Source organism: Sus scrofa, chromosome 10 (assembly GCF_000003025.6).
Source record: "Sus scrofa isolate TJ Tabasco breed Duroc chromosome 10, Sscrofa11.1, whole genome shotgun sequence".
In the NCBI taxonomy this organism is placed as follows: Eukaryota; Metazoa; Chordata; class Mammalia; order Artiodactyla; family Suidae; genus Sus; species Sus scrofa.
In genome coordinates this window covers 21,737,909-21,757,365 of record NC_010452.4, presented here as the reverse complement: position 1 = coordinate 21,757,365, position 19,457 = coordinate 21,737,909, and the positions used below count along the sequence as shown (strand labels likewise).

Genomic DNA, 19,457 nt, shown 5'->3' with positions numbered 1-19,457 from the left:
CTATCACCTAGAGGAATAAGGAGAGACTTCGCCACCAGGAAGTCAAAGGACCCAAGGCTGAAGTGACTGTTGAAAATCCCCATGGGGTTTTTGGGCCAGAGGCAGATTCCCTCCATCCCCCTCAGGGCTTATGGATGGGGCTCCAAACTGTAAAAGGCCTCCACCCAAGCCAGCCCCAAGAGAATCGCCCCCACCCTCCCGTCCACCCCCGCTCCATCCATTCAAGTCTGGTCTCACCATCCTGTTAAGCGCATCCTCTTAATAACATTCCATCCAACATTCCCACCGAGGCTCCTTCTGAAACCTCCTCGACAGTCTGTCACATGAACTTTTTGTGGCCTGAGATTCATATTGGATAAAAGTCTTCTCCAAATGTATGAAAGTCCTTCATCGTAATCACAAGAAGAATACACCTCCAGCCAGGTCATTCTGCCACGTAGGACTAATGAAGAGAGAGTAGAGACAGAGAGAATAGAGATGGTTTTGCTGGAAATGTTGAGAGAACCTGGGATTCCCGCTTGTTTCTTCTGCTTCGTCTTCTGCTCCAGCCCTTTAGCTGGTACCAACCCTCTGCCTTCAGAGGCAGCCACCAGCAGGGCGGCTGCTCTTAAAGCAGAAATAGCCTTCAAAGCTGACATTTAACTTCCTCACAGATGTTCTAGAGATGCTACATGCAGCCGTGGATAGCCACGCCCTCGTGGTAGAATAATTCTAGTGCAAAGGTGAAGCCGACACAGCAGACAGATTTCTACTGACCTAGTTCAGGTACCACTCTAAGAGAGACAGGATTTGCCATGGAGTCAGAGAGCAAAATGCACCTGAAGAGGCTGCTCAGCATTCAGAGAGCCACCTTTAGGATACTCAACATTTCTGGGTCAGTTAGGGTTCCCCAGAGAAAGCCACAGGGGTGTGTGTGTGTGGGGGGGTGTTATTCACACATGTATGTACATGTGTGTATACAGAGAGAGAGAAGAAGAACGAGGAGGGGAGGAGGAAGAGGAGGACGAGAAAGGAAGAAAGGAAGAAAGAAAGAAAGAAAGAAAGAAAGAAAGGAAGGAAGGAAGGAAGGAAGGAAGGAAGGAAGGAAGGAAAGAAAGAAAGAAAGAAGGAAAGAAAGGGAAAGGAGGGAGGAAGGAACAAAGGGAAGAGGGAGGAAGGAAAAGAGAAAGATCATAGAGGAGACGGAGAGAGGAGAGAGAAAGATGCATCACAGCTGCAGTCATGGAGGCTGCACGTCCCATCCTCAGGGTGGACCACAGTCTGGATGGAGACCCAGGGCAGAGATGCAGAATGCCAAGCCCTCTGCTACAGAATCCCCACAGAACCTCCTGCGCTGACAGGAAATTTACACAACACTCAGCTCTCTCTCTCTCTCTCTTCCTCTCTCGGAGTGAACCTCAGTCCGTGCCTGTGGAGCCCTTGATTCCGGGAATCCGACTGAGCTTGCTCCTAATCACATGGTCCATTAACACACAGAATAGTGTTTGTTCCATATCAGGCAATCGGCAGTCACTGAAGGATGACAAAGGAAGGGACAGATGACAGGGTCAGATTTGCATTGGGAGGAGGGTAACTCAGTTAGACCTCAGTTCAGATGAGGTAACCTTGTAACGGCCAAAAATGAAATAATGATCCAGGCGTGAAATAGAACTTGGGTTTTCCCCAAACGGATACTTCTTCTCACAACATACTAGAAACAAGCCGCTCTGCATTTTCCTTCCAGTCTTGCTTCTTATTGACACCCTGGGAGCCTAGGGCAGTGTGGTTTCAGGGTAGGTAGTATTTTAAGGTTGGAAGAGTCTAAAGCAAAGGCAGCCCACGCGAGGGACAATGCAGGTGGTCAGTCCCCAGAGGGTGCCGTCTCTGAGGGTGGCTGCTGCCTGGGGCTCCCGGTACCCCATGGCGCTGCTTGGCCATCTCAAAATCCACTTGGCACAGGCGTGTGGATGTCCCTCATTGGAAAAGGGAACTATGTGACATGAAGATGCTTTTGGATGTGAGGAAATCACAAAGCTTGATGTTCCAACTGAGAGAAGCGTTCCCTTCCTTTGCCGTCTATGTGCCAGGAATGCGCTGGAGGAAGTTGTCGTCAAGTCATGATAGCACATGGGAGATAAGATGTGGATTCTCACGAAAAACATAGACCTGGAAGAACAGTTTTACCCTAAGATTTCCTTGCAAGTTGGCCATCGTGATTTTCACTGGATGCAAAGCCTGAAAACCATCCCAGGGTGGGTAGGGAGGCAAGCACCTTGCCATGCAAACAGAAATCTGACAACGGTAACACCCTCAAAATGTTTTCTAATGGATGAAGCCCATTTCCTAAGAACACTGCCTATAAAGAATGGTTGAAAATTTACAATTTTTTTTTTTTCCTGGCAAAGGCTCAAAGCTAGATTTGAGAGCGTTGCCTGGTATGGTGTGTAGTTACTATGTATTGAATGTTCTGATCTACTTTGATCATTGAGAACTCTTTCTTGTTGTATGTTTTACCAGGAGACTTTGTAAATTTTTTTTTTTTTTTGCCTTTTGAAATGCATATGTCAAGGGTACATACAACTGCACTCACATGGAGGCCATGCTGTACATTAGAGCAAGCATTCTCTTATACAGAGAATTTAATTGTATAAACAGCCAGAGCCCAAGATTTCCCATTATTATGTGAGCCTATTGTTTTGTTTTCCATATATCTCCTAGTTTGCTTATGCTGTTTCCTCCTATTGAAATGATTTTTCCTCCCTCTTCTCTGGCTGTCCAAAAGTAGCCTAACTCAAATGCCCTCTTTTCCAAGCAACCTCCCCATCACTGCTGGATTTAGTCTCTTCTTGAAGCTCAAATAACCTTCTAGCTCTACCTCTTCAGGGCACTAGGCACTTTGCCCCTTGTATTGTTGTCTTTCCATCTGTAGATGACCAGTCCTTGAAAGCAGGACCCCAATCACTCAACAGATGCTCCTACCCTCATAGGTGCAAAGTGACTCTGTGTTGAAATACTGAATGAATGGCTAAGAACCGAGGAAAAAAAACCTGCAGAAACCCAAGAGCTGGTTCTAAAACTGAAATAGCTCGAACCATTTTCAGAGTACTAAATTTTCCCTAAGTTGTAATAATCATGCCGTCCCAATTGTCTTTATGAGCCGAATACTAAACCTTTGAATGTGAGTATGCCCTAAATATTAATCATGAAAGACTACAGATAAAGAGCCCATCAAAGAATAACCTTGAGGAGTTCCTTAATGGCTAAACAGGTTAGGGATCCTGTGTTGTCACTGCCGTAGCATGGGTTCGATCCCTGGCCCGGGAACTTCTATGTGCTGAGGGGATGGACAAAAAAAAAAAAAAAAAGAAAAGAGAAAAAAGAAAACTTTGAGAAGCAAGGTTACATACAACAGAATAATCATTTTCAGGTTAGGAGAAGAGCAGACTCTGGGAGGCAAGAAATAAATGCAAACCTGAAAGATGTTATGGCGTATATATCACACTGAGACTGATTGCTCTCCACTCATTCACTCATTTGTTCAACAAATATTTATCAAACACCTTTAAGTCCAGCACTCTTCTGATTGCCGAGGGAAGGATGGTAAACGAATTCCCCGCTCACAGTCAATACCTGTAAAATCAGTCAGGTGCTGATAAGGGGGCTGTGGGATTTTACAGCAGGCTGGCAGGAAAGACCTCTATGACGGGGAGCCTTTGAGCTGAGCCTGGGATGACATTTTGGTGAGAGCAATAGAAATAACCAAAGTACCCTCCAGATTAGGGCACGGTACATGCAAATGTCCTGAGGCACGGTAGTCCCTGGGGTGTTGAGGAAGAGTAAGGAGGTGGGGGAGGGGTCTGGTCGAAGCAGCATCAACCCGGAAGGGTGGCAGGAGCTAGGGACATGGGCTAAGCTGAGCAGACCCGCAGGGCCCTTGCAGGACATGGTTAAAGTTTGGGATTTGTTTCTGTGCAAGACGGGAATCTCTTGGAGAGTTTGCACAGGGGGCTTGATGCGATTTGTCTCTGGCTTTAAAAGGGTTGCTCTGGCCTCTGTGTAAAGAGCAGGGCAGGCTAGGCAGGCTGGGATGGGGTTCATGAGTAGGGATGGAGCTTGGCGGCCGGTTGGGACAGTGCAGCAGCCGGTGTCTGGTGTCTGGATGGCAGCGGTGGACTGCTTCTGGATACATTTTGTTAGAACCAAGGTCACATTATTCTTTAAGGCTTTTACTCAGTAGGACTCTACCCCAGATATAGATGAAAGCAAAGCCTCTTTCCTAAGGGGACCCCACCACATCAAATTTATCTGGGCCATCATTCTCCCCCTTACTCTCCATGGACCTCATCCTTAAGGATTAAGCCCAGTCCTCAGAGACGCCTGGGTGACATGCTTCTGTGTCAGAAGTCAAGCCAGATCCTTGGACCCCAAAGCTACTAAATGTCAGCTGTTCCCAGTTTTCTTCTGCTTACCTAAGAGACGTTTTGATCGAAAAGGCCATAAGTAAACTTTTTAGTATTAGGGGGAAAACCAAATATTGACTAAATCGTTAGCTTCATAAGCAATCACTAGCATCTTGTTTTCAAAAGATTAGCATACTAGTTTTCAGCAATGCTTTGAATTCCGTAGGCCCCAAACAATAATTCAATAATTCATAAGTATTTTAGTAAGCACACTGTGAAAGGGTGCTAATATTCGGTTGTTATTTTCTATGTTGCCTTGTTTTTATTTATCTATGTTTAAAATGTAGATGTTATTAAAAAAAAAAACCTACCTGAAAATGCCATTGAACAAACTATTTCTTTTTTTGATTGTAAAGTTTATAATTTTTACAATGAAGAAATATAAACATGTGTTTGCAAAAATAGGACAGCATTTATATTCAAAAAGTAAAAATGATGCTAGCGAGAAAGAAGATATACAGATGGCCCACAGGCACATGAGAAAAATGCTCAACATCACTAATTATTAGAGACGTGCAAATCAAAAGTAACAAACTATTTCTAAGAGTTGTTCCTAGTCCTGGCTATTCACATATTTCTTCATTCTGAAATATAAGCCAGTGACCATATTTCTCGATAACCCATGCGTTGATTCTAAGGCATTAACCAGTCAGCTAACAGGGGTTATGGCTTTTGTTATTTGTTTTTGGTAATGACAGTACTTGTACGAGACAGTACTTTTTCTTACACCATTAGGGTTCCAACCAGTTCTTTCCTTCCTGTTCTGGAAGAGGAATTTAACTATTCTTAGAGAGTCTTGGCTGCTAGTATATATAGTATGCTACTGTATGATGCAAATACCTACATTTTAATCAAGAAATATGGGCATCGACATTAAAAGTCTTCCCCCTCACATACTTGTGAGTCATTTTTCCTCCATGAGACTTTGTTCTGCATCTTTCTCCTAGACCCACACCTGACTCAAAACAAAAACAACAAAAACAAAAACAAAAACCCTCAGCAGCGTCTCGAGTCAAGAATTTCTTTCCTTCTCGTCCCCATCCCCATCCTCTGGAAGTTGAAATTGAATTGAATGCCCTGTGCATCTGTGGTTGGTCTCTATGATGGATGTTGTGGCCAAGAGGCAGGAAGCATAACTTAGAGATGGACGCAGCCCCTGCTCTCTGAGGACCCGAGCCCAGGCTAAGCCTTGAGGTTACGTGATCAGAGGACAAGCCTGCCACTAGGATGAGGGGTCCAAATCATGATACTCAATGATGTCTACCAATGTATCCCTTTTAGAAGAAAAATCAGACATGAACACTTTCTCAAGTGTCCCAATGTTCAACCGTCTTTCTCTTCCATCAAAGATGAGTCCTGTCATCTCTTTTAAAGTATTTTTCCTTTGGGGTTTCTCTTTTCATTTCATTCCTTGGCATTTGTGCTAATCCTTGAGGGTGGGAGAATTTGCAGATGTAAGAATGGGAGACGGAAGCGTAGAAGAAGTAGGAAACGGCGACTGTCTTCTGGCCAGAGTTATTCATGCCATGCATGTTTACTGGAGTAAGGTTATATTAAAATAAGAAAAGGGGCAGCTTCTGACTAAGTATAGGCACCAAGGGCATTCTCTGCATATGTGTTGGAAATAGTCTCATTGGTTAGACGGTGTCTACGGCCCCTTCTAGGGCAACTCTTCCATATTCCTATACAGATGTTAAGGGGAACAGGTGATTTTCTTTGTCTCAGGAGAGGCGAGAATGGATGTGTGCAGATTCCGTGTACGTGAGATGGAATACTTCACCCTGTCAGAGACACTGAGGCTCAAATCCACTTTTTGGTAAATTGGATTGTCTGAAAGTCAAGCGTGCTTCAACCCTGACTGCATAGTTTCGTTGTTTTCAAAGGGTTATGTAAGAGGAGAAATCAGAGTGCATTACCCTCCATGTCTCCTCTTTGACATGGCTCTGTTCTGTTTTCAATGCATACACTAAAGATGATGAGTGAGTACAATGACACAGTTATTTGGGTCATTTTTTTTAGGTTCTAGGGTCCAAAAATTTCTAATCCCTTTAGCAAAAAAAAAAAAAAAAAAAGTACATTGCCACTCAAAACCACAAATATCTCAAATATTTAAGTTTATGAAACTAATAATTCATATTAGAAATACTTTCTCCTGGAGCTTTAACGCCATACTCAAATCATTCCTCTTGAAATTATATGTAGAAATTTAGTGATAGGATAAAAAAATAATAAAGTCCTCTTTTAATAAGAGAACGACAAGAAGTTTCATAATGTGCACAGTGTTACCTTGGTAAGAGTTCATTATTAAAAATACATTGCTGCCTTCTATACAACTAAAATCATATACTATGCTGAAAGGAAAATAAATGTAGAACGATTTTGTTTAGTAAACATTGATAAAGCAAGAATTTTTTTATTTTATGAGATTATTATTTAAGCCCGTGTACTAAGCTTGGCTTGATGACTCTTTGCTGCTACTGAATTTAAAGAGAAAGTGCCAAACACACCAAAAAGAAAAGAAATAATCTATGGTTTTCCTACCCAATCTATTTTCCCCAGATGTATAAATGGCTATTGATTGTATTCCCATCCTATGAAATGCAGATGCCAATGAAGCTATCCTTTCTGCCAAATGAAAAGGGCACACACCCTGCTTACAGTAGCAATAGACACGTATTCAGGGAACGAAGAAATAGCAAGGACACAGAGCTGATCTGTGCCTCCTTCTCCCTGTGCAATTTGACATGCTTATCTGTCTCACATCAGTAAAAGCGAGCGGACAATTTTAGGGACATTGTATCTCATGCAGACTGGAAAAGAAAAGTTGAACAACATGCATTCCTAAAAGTTGCCTGCACATGGTGCTAGGTTTCTGTCATGGAGAATTTAGGTACCATGTTTTTAAAGTTTCAGTAAGTCTCCCACCTGGAAGCATCAACAAAATTCACGATGCCTGCTTAGATTTTCTAAGCAACTTTTACGTATAGTCTCTGTTTCTTTAAAAGTCAGGAATTCTCTTAAGTGACATCATTCAAAGTTTTCATTTGAATAACAGACTTTCATTTAAAAATGTCACGCCTACTTAAAAATTACTTTTATTCTTGAATAGACTTTCATTTAAAAATGTCATTCCTACTTAAAATTTACTTTTATTCTTAAATAGCCACAGATTTTGGCTTTTAGTAAAACTAAAGCAGCTTCTGACAGTACTAGGGAAGAAGTCGACTCGACCCGTTAAACCATCAAGACAAACTTGATGCTTTTACTTTCTAAAATAAAAATTTATAAACATAATTTCCCCTCCAGCAAAGCAAATTTGGTTTCCTTTGAAGGAGGAAGACATATGACTGGTGGGACAGGAAAGAAGAATACTAATTGGATGATAGTGATAATCCCTCTTTTTGCTCTTAGTAGAAGGTAACAAATTTAAAAAGAGTTTGATCTTTATATCTTAGACACTTTCTGGTGTTTATTACAGGAGAATCAGCGTTCCTAGTATTGATAGGCTTTATACCTGTACAGGTCTGACCTATATTTGTACTACTAATGCAATAACTGCTTTCCAATCTTAATAATTTCTGCTGCTTGCTCATTATTAACAAAATAATAGGTTTTCCACCAGTAGCTTCAGCGTGTATTGCAAGTCTGTGTTTGGAAAGATGACAATGACAGGAAATATATTGAGATGTGATAACTAAAGGACACAAAAACTCAAGACAAAAAGATCCTCAGACCCTCAGCTGAAGTTTCAAAGAACTTCCTTGTTTTGAGAAGTGTGGAATAGTCTTAGAGGTTTTTGTTTGATCATAGCAATGAGGCTTAACAGGAAGCCAGGAGGCTGGTGTTGAAACTGCTAAATTCTCTTCAAAAAACTGTACCAATCCCCCCAGTGCTTTCCCAGGCAACAGCTCACACCTGACAATCACAAGAGACATTTCCCAGCTTGTTTTGGAAACTCACAAGGTAGCAAGTGGACTATAGCAACTATGAAAAGTATTAGAAAGCACAAGTCACCACGTAAACAATAAATAATTTTGCCAGTTTCCATTCACATCCATATATTGTATCTCTTTGGGATACCTTTTTGAGAAAAAATTTAAAGGATTAAATAGATAAATGAAAACTTACATGAACAAAAATAAAAGAGGGCAGGGCAGAAGTCAGGAACTAGATAATCAGTTTTCCCTGAGGCAGATTCCTAAAAAGCAAATACAAACTAGAAGACAGTGTGACAGAGAAGCTGTCAAGTGTACATGTATATGAGCGAGCGGAAGAGTGAAATTCACATACAGACACAAGCCACATGAACACAGAAGACATTAAACAATTAGGAAATTGACACAGGTTTAACTTGTAAATTTGCTTTATGTATTTTAGCTCTTTGTCCAAAATACTGGTCTGAGATCAGTATAAATACTGAGATTAATAAATTAAATAAATACTGAGATCTATAAATTTTTTTTGGCTTCCAGATCCCATTTTTAAGAAGTTTTAGTTAGTGTCCTACACAAGCAAGCGGATTTACTCACTCTGTGGCAATTCTGAGAAGAGCTCATTGTTCTTAATAAATACACCTAATTTTCTCCATCAGGAGAGAAAACAGAGCTCTGATGGAGTCAAAGAGAGGAGGGGGGAAAATTCTGTTCACTGGAATCTACCTGGAGAATGAGTGTACCAGGTGTTTGATGGCTCTGGGTTACACAACATAACCCATATCAGCTACACGATCTTTATGACCAAACGTTTCTAAGAACAACTTTAACTATCATGACAGGAGTGTGCAAGAATGAGACTACCTGGGAGGTCCTGTTGTGGCACAGCCAAATTGAATCTGACTAGGAACCATGAGGTTGTGGGTTGGGACCATGAGGTTATGGGTTCGATCCCTGGCCTCGCTCAGTGGGTTAAGGATCTGGCGTTGCTGTGAGCTGTGGTGTAGTTTCGAGACGGGGCTTGAATTTGGTGTTGCTGTGGCTGTGGTGTAGGCTGGCAGCTACAGCTTCGATTAGACCCCTAACCTGGGAACCTCCATATGCTGCAGGTGCAGCCCTAAAAAGACTAAAGACAAAAAAAAAAAAAAAAAAAAGGAATGAGTCTACCTGTAAAAATGATCATTTTTTAAATGTATCATAATTGTTCAATACAGTGAAAATTGATGGTTAATAGTTAAACGTTTACAGCTTAGACTTGAAAGTCTTCCAAGAAGATCTTCATCTAAAATTTTTTGGAAAAATATTTTCTATTTCCAAAGCATCGATTTGCAAATTGAGTAATCCTAGTACCAAACCTGCTAGACTTTTCCTTTTCTTTCTATAAGGATATGACAAATAGGAATGACTTTTTTCTTGTCATCGAGGATTCATTAACTTATGTTTTTTCTTACAAAAATATTCTGAATAGCTAGTATAGTCCTTACATTCAATACCTATATAGTCCATTCTATACTTAACAAACATCCAAATAAGTAAGTATACTTTAAATTTAGTCACTTTAAACCTTTACATAATTTCTTTCTCATCTACAAACTCGTTAGATTTTTGCAGCTTAGAAAATGTCTTATGTTTTGCTTACAATTAACAAAGCTTCACTCCAACTCAGTTGTTTCTTTAAATTGAAGTTATTCATTTGATGGGTTCCAAACTCCACAACAAATAGAAGATTCTGGAGATAAAGTGTATCCCATTGACTTGTCTTCATCCATGAAAACATGAAATATTTTACATTTACTTTTAATTGGACCTAATCAGCTCTGAGTATAATGTCTCTGCCTTAAATTTATATCTAGTGCAGATTTAGGTAAGGAAAAAAAAAATGGCTTTCAATGTTGAGCTCAGTTGCCTGGGTGCAAAATTCTCTGATTCTGATACTCAGGATACTGCATTTTTCTAATGTTAACTTACTGGGAGCTTATCAGGAAGGTACAAAATTCTGTCTATATGACACAGTTTAGGTTTCTTTTTATTACACTAGAATATTCAAAATGCACCCTTTAATTTGCAATATGTGCATCACTTCATATTTCTTCACTTCACTTCTGCCCTCACCCCTCATTCTCCTATTCATCCCACAAAACCAGAAATAAATATTTGATGGAGATTAATTTTACATCTAACAGTTCTAAGAGAGTCGTAGTAAAAAAATATTTCACTTAAAGGATCAAGCGACTCATTCCTAAAACTGTACATGAACGGGCTCACTCTGTTTAAAAAAAAAAACAAAACACAAAAGCAAATTCAAATCAAGCTCCCTGTTTCTAAGAAGCAGGGGAACCATATATTACATCAGTTTGCTGGCTTTCAAGGTTAGTACTGAGCTGAGACCGTTCCCACTCTATGATACAAGTGGTAGATAAAGATGCTTTACGTCCATGGGCAGCTTGGTCTGGAGCTGTCAGCACAACTGGACCCAGCTGCCTAGTGATCCTTTAGGTTCGTCCAATTAATGACGGTTGCCTTTAGTTTACCTGAGACCTCATGAATACTCGCATCCCCCCCCCGCCCCAAAATAAAGCAACCTTACATATACCAAGATATCCCATTAGGTGGTCCCTTTTCCAGAAGTGTGTAGCAGGAATGAGCTTTAAAAAAAAATCTCATCATCATGTTTCGAAAAAGAAAAGATTGTCTTCCTTCAGGTTTACTGGATTGTCTGAAAAGTCTATATTCCAGGAAATAATAATTTTCTGCCTAAACTTTAAGAGTATAAATAGCCTGAGATCTCTTCCAAATACTAACTGTGGGAGAAACGAGGACACTCTACGAGCATGTGTTTAAATGGTCAGAAATCACCTGGAAATGTGAAGTAGATGATCATTTACTCTGGACCATGAGACTGTTGCTTAAACCCACTGCCTCTGAGCTGCTCTGGGGTGTAACCATACCGAGCTGCTGCCGGTTGTTTCATTTCCCACATTGTTGTGTATATGTTACTGTTTCGGTTTCATTTGTCAGCAAATGTCTGTTTACCCGGCTTCCTGTTATTAATTATGGGAAAGCGTTCTTCTTGAAGTGTATTACAGACGCTTTTAACTCTTGTCCAGACAAGGCAAGATACTGGAAGATACTGGTGATTCCTTTAATGTTTGTACAGAGCCGGAAACTCAGTTAAAATACATTGTTGCCTTGCATAGCTTATAACTTATCTCTTGGAGGGGAAGAAAAAAGAAGAAAGAAAGAAGGAAGGAAAGAAGGAAAGAAGGAAAGAAAGAAAGAAAGAAAGGAAGGAAGGAAGAGAGAGAGAGAGAGAGAGAAAGGAAGAAAGAAAGAAAGAAAGAAAGAAAGAAAGAAAGAAAGAAAGAAAGAAAGAAAGAAAAAGGAAGAAAGAAAGAAAAGGAAGAAAAGAAAAGAAAAAACAAATCACAGCATCTTCTATCCTCATCTCTAGACACAGAAATAACAAATAGGATGCTTTCTTCATCGGCTGTAACAATTAATTAACGGATCACAGCAGGAATCCTTAACTCTAATCGCTCACAAAAGTGTTTCCAAGATCAGCTCAAATAGGAAAGAGCTGGAAGACAGTAAGATATGTTCTAACATAAGTGCCCCTATAAAGAGACAAAAGTACTGACCTGATTAGGCGTGTATTACAAAGCTTTTCCTATAGAAACGTCTGGCCAGCCCATCTAGCTCTCTGTCTTTGAAATAGGAGCAAGTACACTTGCAGGCATTCAAATCCTAAAGGAGCCAAAACATCTGGAAGTTTTAGAAGAAAAGTAAAAGACTTATGGGGGGGGGGAATCCAGATTTAAAAAATGCAGATGTTTAATTGGGCTGTCAGTTATGTTACAGGGACATAAGGGCAGAAATAACCAGAAGCCGCTGGTGGAAAATTTAAATAATTTCATGAGCCAGTGCCAAGCTAAAAGCAATGAAATCGGTAACGTAATAGGGACAGGGGCTTTCTCAACTGAGATCTGAAAAATGTTACCATGTGCAATTGTGTCAATTAGCCATTTCCAAAAAAAAAATCGTTTTCATTAAAGCACAATAAAAGTTCTTTGGACTTGTCTCTCTCTCTCTCTTTGGTCGTTAATTCCGGCAGTTACGCAGAGTTTGGCTTTCATCAATGACAAGCTCTCCACGCACCCGCCTCGCCCCCTTTCTGAGACCCCCTAATACTGCTGAGTGGCCAGAAATTACAGATGCAAGAAAAGCTGACAAATGACTGCCAGGCCCCTCCCCCAGAGCCTCGACAGTCAAAGCCCCTTACCAGAACATGCCTGAGAGCCGCGCGCCCAGAAACAAAGACACAAAGATTCCATTTTCTCGGGGAAAATAGACTTCATGTGTAAAACACCAGTGAGAAAAATTGAAAGCTGACACATATGTGCAATTTTCGAGAGGCAGGGCTGCATCTTTCAAGAAGATTGAAATTGCATTTGATTGCATCAAAACCTAACAAATGTTGTTGAACCTAAAAGTCTTTTCAGTCTGTAAAAAGGCATTCAGTGGCAAGATATTCTAATTTTTTTTAAGCACATGGTTAAAAAGGATAAAGAATCTTGAGCTCAGTAGAGGGATGTTGATTACATGCCACTGCTGCATAAAGAATTAACACTGGCTCACATCACAGGGTCTACAAAATGAAGGGGAAAGTTTAAAAAAAAAAAAAAAAAAAAAAAAAAAACCTCTATTAAATCAAAGGGTTCAGAGAGATAATATTAAATCCTTATGAGTATGTTTTCTATAAAAAGAATCCCCTCCCAGCAGCCCCAGGGTATCATTACTGGAGAGGCAGTGAGTAGTTTATTAGAGATACAAACCATGGCATCTGAGCCTTGCCAAGCATGCAAGTTTTAGCCTGTGAGCCCGGGGCTTTTGGCTACCACCATCCCTCTGGCATCTAACAGTGAGAGCTGTCCGGTTGTGCTCCACAGGGCACCGGGTGGTGTGTAGGTGAAAAGGCTGGGGCTGGGAAACAAAGAAAGATCGTCATTTACTACAGAAGGGCACGCTTTTCTCCCTCCCTAAATTCGTATATGCCAGGATAACTTTGAGTGATGAAAAGAGAAATGTGTGGGAAAAAAAAAGAGGAAATCACGAAACAAATTAGGGAATTCATTTATAACATATATTCAAGTGATACTCTACATGTATTGTAAATAAATAGAAAGCGAGAGTTTGGAGATTTATAATAATCTTTTAATGCAAGGAAGGGGGATGTTTCCAGTTACCTTCTTAGATTTTTCCATGTGTCTTTGCATTGCTTTATTTTCACACACCATGCAAATCCCATTCAGGTGTGTATGAAAAAGGATGACGAGACCACCTTTCAAGGGGAGAATTCTGTAAGAAGGTTTCAATTGACCATTGACTCCAATATCCTGGGCTTTGATGGCTCCATTGAAACCTTTGCTGTCTCAAATCGGTTCTGCTTGTGTTCCCAGCCCAATGCATTCCATAATGCCCTGGTCTTCATAGATGGCTTCAGTGCTTGCCGGATACTTGGGGTGGGCTTAAAATACGTTGAAAAGCATGAGACTATGATCAGGTTAAAATGGAATTGAAGAGTAGCTGTCAGGGGCTACCGACCAAGACACTGCACTGGGAAAGTCTCATTACAAAAATTACATTTTTTAAAAAAATTGAGAACACGTTGCCTCTTCTGCCACTCCCTTTTAAGCTCCTGCTATTCTTAAATTTCCTTAATTAGTAGAACTAGCAGTGGGACAAGTGACTAAAAATTGACTTCATCATCCTATCAAAGATGGCTGAGAGGGAAACGAGACTATTAGATAAAGCCTCTGTCCATTAAAATGTTTCCCACAAACAGTTGTTTCCCACAAAAGTATTCATGTCGGGATAGGGTCTGGCTCTCCTTTCCAATATAATGATAATGCAGGATATTTATAACACGAGTTAATAAGATTGAGATTTTATTTGTGGTTTTTAACAACAAGGACTCCCCAGACCCACCTATTTGCAGTGAAAACGGAGGATGGTAGGTGGAGCACTTGTTTGGGAATTTGGGAGCAGGACTTTTTATGTATATTCAGCCGCTCTAATTTTAGTGAGTGTGTGAGCCTCAGTTTTCCTAACCATCACAGGAGGAGTTTTGCCAAATAGAAAATTGTTTGGGAAAAGAAAATTGTTTGGCGATCAACCTCCAAAGACAGCATTGACTCCAAAGTGCTGGCATATCTGTGTGCACAAGTGGGTGGTGGTAGAGAATATTAAACTTCCCTTGAGTTTTTTTTTTATGTTTTTTTTTTTGTTTTTTTTTTTTTTTGGTCTTTTTAGGGCCACACCCAAGGCATATGGAGGTTCCCAGGGTAGAGGTCCAATCGGACCTGTAGCTGCCAGCCCACGCCACAGCCACAGCAGTGCAGGATCCGAGCCACATCTGGGACTTACACCACAGCTCACAGTAACGCCAGATCCTTAACCCACTGAGCGAGGCCTGGGACCGAACCCAAATCCTCATGGATGCTAGTCGGGTTCGTTCACTGCTAAGCCATGACGGGAACTCCTCCCTTGTGTTTTAAAACTTGACATTTCTCTGGAAGAAAAATCCAGTGTCATTAATAGAGATAGGAAGTCCCCAGTGAATGCAGTAAAATAAATCTGTCAAAAGCTAGGTAATCACCATACCTCAGACCAGCTGATGGGTTGGAGAAGTGGACGCTACAGAATGGTTCCACCTTCTGCAGTTGAAATCTGACACGCTGTGATTTTAAATTAAAGTCCATGTGACATATTGCTTTCTAGTAACTCTTTCTGCCCATGTTGGTCATTTTCCTGCTGAGGGGATGTGCACAGCATAGCTGAATGCACCCAAGTGAATCAGAGTAATGTCCAAAACTCCAGCCAGAATGGAGTGTCGTTAAGCGTCCCGCTCCCTCCCCCACTGCCAAGCCCACGTTTCTGCCTGGGGAGGCTTGGGAACAGCAGGTGGGGGGACCCTTGGAAAGTTGTTCTACACGCTTCCTGGCAGTTTCAGGACAGGGCTCGATCACGGCTTCCTTGGTCTGGAGAACCTCAGCCCAGTGCCCAGAAGCACAGGAGAAAAGTATGGAAAGAAAACACATCGTTACCCAGAGAGAATATATCGATAGTTTTTTTTTTTTTAATTTAATGTCATTGTATTAAAAGAAAACTTGGGTTCCTTCACAAACACTTTTTTAAAAAGGGCAATTCACAGACGAGATGATAATTGAAATGCTATGGGGCCAAATGTTGCTATTCAGAAATACGAAGAACCTCTCAACGAATACACAAGATTTATAATCCAAGATAGGGTTAAGGACAATATACAAATATGCAATGTACCGAGGAAGAAATGATGCCGATAAACCTGAACAAAAGTCTTTAAAATACAAGTGGGGGAGGCAAGAACTGGGAGACCAGCAATAACAGACACACGACTATATAAAATATGACTGTATAATATATGACTGTATAAAATACGACTGTATAAAAGAGATAATTAACAAGATCCTGCTGTCGAGCACAGGGAAATCTACTCAATAGTTTATGATAAACTCAATAGTTTATGATAACCTACATGGGGAAAAAAAGTGGATATACAGTGTATATATATGTCCGTATGTGTGACTGATTCACTTTGGTGTATACCTGAAATTAATGCAACATCACTGTGAGTCAAACAACAAAAAACAAATTAAAAAAAACAACAAGAGTTGACAGCAAAAGCAAAAGCAAAACCATAACAGAAATACATTCCTAAGGGGAGACTGTATCCTCAAACTTATCACGTCTCAACAGTGTCTCCTACGGTATTTCTTTTCAACAAAATGCCAGGATGCTCTGATTCAATAGGAAGAAGAAGGGGGAAAAAAACACATTAGCTTGCCTTCACTTAGCTTCATGGAAAGGGAGAGGACCACAGTACTTAATCCCCTTCAATGGTTCCTTTTTTTGAAAATTCAACTATTATTATAGACTAGAAGAATAAGGTAAGTATGGCACAGTATTATTTAGATAGATAAATTAGTCTCTAATGAAATTAGATGATAAAAATAAAGAAAGTATGTTTAACGGGTTTAGGAATGAAATCTAGATTTCTCTAGCAATTGTACTAATATGATGTAAGATTTTAAAACCTTTTTTTTTTTAACCCATGGGAAATACATCCAAAGGAAAATTAATCCTTATAATTAATTAGCACAGTAGAGGTAGGTCAGATGATTTGTTTTATCTTTTCAGAGGTCTCTGGTTGTTCTTCTGTTGTTGGGGGGGAGCCCCAGGCAGTGTTGGTTTTTTTTTTTTTTTTTTTGGCTAAAATAGTAGCCCTGGAAGAGGGAAAATTTAGGATATGCACTAGGAAATGGTAGATGTCTATGGATTGTTGGCAAACATTTCTGTAAGAGGATAAAAGTGGGATTTTGGCTCATTGGCCTAGCACGGCTTGTGTTTCACATAATATCATTGTTTTTGTATAGGGATCTTGGACAAATGATCCCTTGGACAAATCCATGAAGGAAACTGAAGGCACGTGGAGCTACATCTTCAATGACAGTCCTGAAAAAAAAATCAAAGCAAGATGCTCTGTCTCCAAAGACATCTATTCCAAAGAGTACAGCTCTACCCCCAAATGGGGACAGGATGCAGGTACCTCGTTTTGTGTAGTTCTTTTGAAATGCTTTGTTCTTTCTATCACAGAACACTTCTTCTTTCTTGACTCCCATCTCCCTCCTTCTTCCTTTTCTTCCTCGCGTTCACATATGTCTTTCATACTTGACGTCGTTTACTGTCCTTTCATCAGATCTATGCCACATCACTTAGGCAAACACCTAAATACACATTAGAGCAGCCTGGGAGCCAAGAGACGCTTTGACCGTCTCATCAGGGCAGTTATAATAAGCATCTTGGTGTCACCGAAGGAAGACGCTGCACTCAAATAATAGCCTTCGTCGTCGTTACTCTTTTTAAATAGGAAAGTAAACCTAGAAGCCGTTTGAAGGACCCAACCAAACAACACACGTGTGAACAGGGATCTGTGAGCCTTTTGGAAACAAAAAATCTCCTCACGTCAGATGGGTAAAGAATCTTAGCAGGTTTTAGAGAAAGACCTCCAGGCAAATGATGGCTTTTAAGAAGACACATGACAGTCTCAATTATGAGAATCAGGACTGTGCGTGCTCTGTGCCATTTTATGTTTCCAGCAGGATTTTTTTTTTCTCATCCAGAGTTTGCAGGGGTGTCTACTGTTATCTGTGTGTGAAGCATATCGAAGCGGTCCCCCAAAGCTACACTCGTTTAAAAGAAAAAAAAAAAAAAAAACAGCATTGTCAAGTGGTCAGACAGACTGGAACTAGAGGATTATAGGTAAGAGGGATAAAATGAAGGGTTGAAAGCTATAATTTCTATTTCTGTGGTGGCAATGGAATCAGCTGTTGGAGTCAGGCCGTTTAAAGATACAGCTCCTGAAGCAGCGTCTGGGAAGAGGGCACTTTGGGGTGTGCCAGGGACTCAGGCGTCCCGCGGTGTAGACGCACTACATAGCTGGGATTATTCCCAGGGTCCCTTTCCTGGTTGTCTCCGCTCTCACATCCCACACCATTTGATTCCATCCCTATCTTTGATGATTCCATATTGTACGTTCCTTCCTCCCATTTTTTTTTTTTTTAAACACAAGCTGCTTGGCCTCTGATCACAGTTCCTTGCTGGGGGCTCCCAGGCAACCAAGAGCAGGTTGTAAAGGAGACGCTGCCTCTCAGAGATCTTCCTCACTCCACCTTGCTCTTTTTTTGAACGTGCCACGGCTGCCGATTTTCAGAAAAAGTCCCTCTCCTGGAATAGTTTTAAAGAACCCGGATGCACATATGCGCGTCAGGCCACCAAACATGTAGATGGCGTGATGTCATGAATAAAGTATAATAGGAACAGGATCGCCAATAAAATGATAAGAGACATAAGTGCCTATCTAGTGTAATAGTAGCCATTCTAATTCTGGGTGTTTCGGTTCATAATTTTCATTGGAATTAAAAAGTCATAGAACTGATAGACATCATAGAGGTTTTGTAATAGCACTCTCAAACTGAAATCAAGAAAAGGAAGCCCTCCAAAACTAATCTCTTCTAGGTCATTCTGTGTGTCTGTAAGTGCCCGCTGGTTTAATTTTAGCTTGGCATACTTTCAGACAAAGAAAATAATTTCCCAGAAACTAGTTAGAAATGTTTGAGAAGAGATAGATAGCATCATTCAATATATATGTAGTAAAATATAACTATCATTCAAGAGGTGATAATATATAATGGAATTGCCTAGGGGAGTTCCTGTCGTGGCTCAGCAGTTAACGAATCTGACTAGGAACCATGAGGTTGAGGGTTCGATCCCTGGCCTCACTCAGTGGGTTAAGGATCTGGTGTTGCCATGAGCTGTGGTGTAGGTCGCAGATGCAGCTGGGATCTGGCGTTGCTGTGGCTCTGGCGTGGGTTGGCAGCAACAGCTCCGATTAGACCCTTAGCCTGGGAACCTCCATATGCCACGGGGGGGCCCTAGAAAAGGCAAAAAGACAAAAAAAAAAAAAGAAAAAAAGAAATTGCCTAGAGATATTATTCATATCACAAAACTTCCTTTAATCATTGCATAAAGTGTGTAACCTAGACCAAATTCTATACATGAGTGAATATTATTTTTTGCATACAAGGGCAACCCCCTTTTTGACTTTTTTGGTATCCCAATTATATATCACTCATAGTTCTATAGTTTTAAGCAGAACAAAAAAAGATTTCCCAGAAGAAAAGAAGGTAAATTGCCAAAAGCATGTTGGAAACTCAGAAATTTTTTTTCCATTACTAACATTGTGTTCTTAAAAAAAGAAATAAGAGGAGTTCCCATTGTGGCTCAGTGGTTAACTAATCTGACTAGGAACTGTGAGGTTGCAGGTTCGATCCCTGGCCTTGCTCAGTGGGTCAAGGATCCGGTGTTGCCGTGAGCTGTGGTGTAGTTTGCAGACGCGGCTCGGATCCTGCATTGCTATGGCTCTGGTGTAGGTTGGTGGCTACAGCTCTGATTGGACCCCTAGCCTGGGAACCTCCATATGCCGTGGGAG

The 19,457-nt window shown here is 40.8% G+C and overlaps 1 protein-coding gene and 1 long non-coding RNA gene across 9 annotated transcripts in view; one reads left to right on the top strand and one right to left on the bottom strand.

Annotated features, from left to right (window-relative positions):
• The window catches only part of LOC110255653, a 36,054-nt gene extending 19,210 nt beyond the window's left edge, over positions 1-16,844 (bottom strand). Inside the window, exon 1 of the long non-coding RNA XR_002336256.1 lies at positions 238-16,844. This is a non-coding gene — a long non-coding RNA (uncharacterized LOC110255653). The remainder of the gene's footprint in view (positions 1-237) is intronic.
• LOC110255652 overlaps positions 1-19,457 on the top strand; it is a 105,963-nt gene that overhangs the window by 21,465 nt on the left and 65,041 nt on the right. For 4 of the 8 annotated variants that reach the window (XR_002336251.1, XR_002336250.1, XR_002336253.1 and 1 more), the window contains exon 2: positions 16,843-17,728. Coding sequence is in view for 2 of the 8 variants with exons in the window: in XM_021064492.1 (XP_020920151.1) it covers positions 16,843-17,011; positions 17,590-17,624 (204 nt within the window). In the remaining 6 variants the exon portion in view is untranslated. Of the gene's footprint in view, positions 1-16,842; positions 17,729-19,457 lie in introns of those variants that run through there. The other 4 variants (XR_002336255.1, XR_002336254.1, XM_021064491.1 and 1 more) reach the window with 2 other exon arrangements.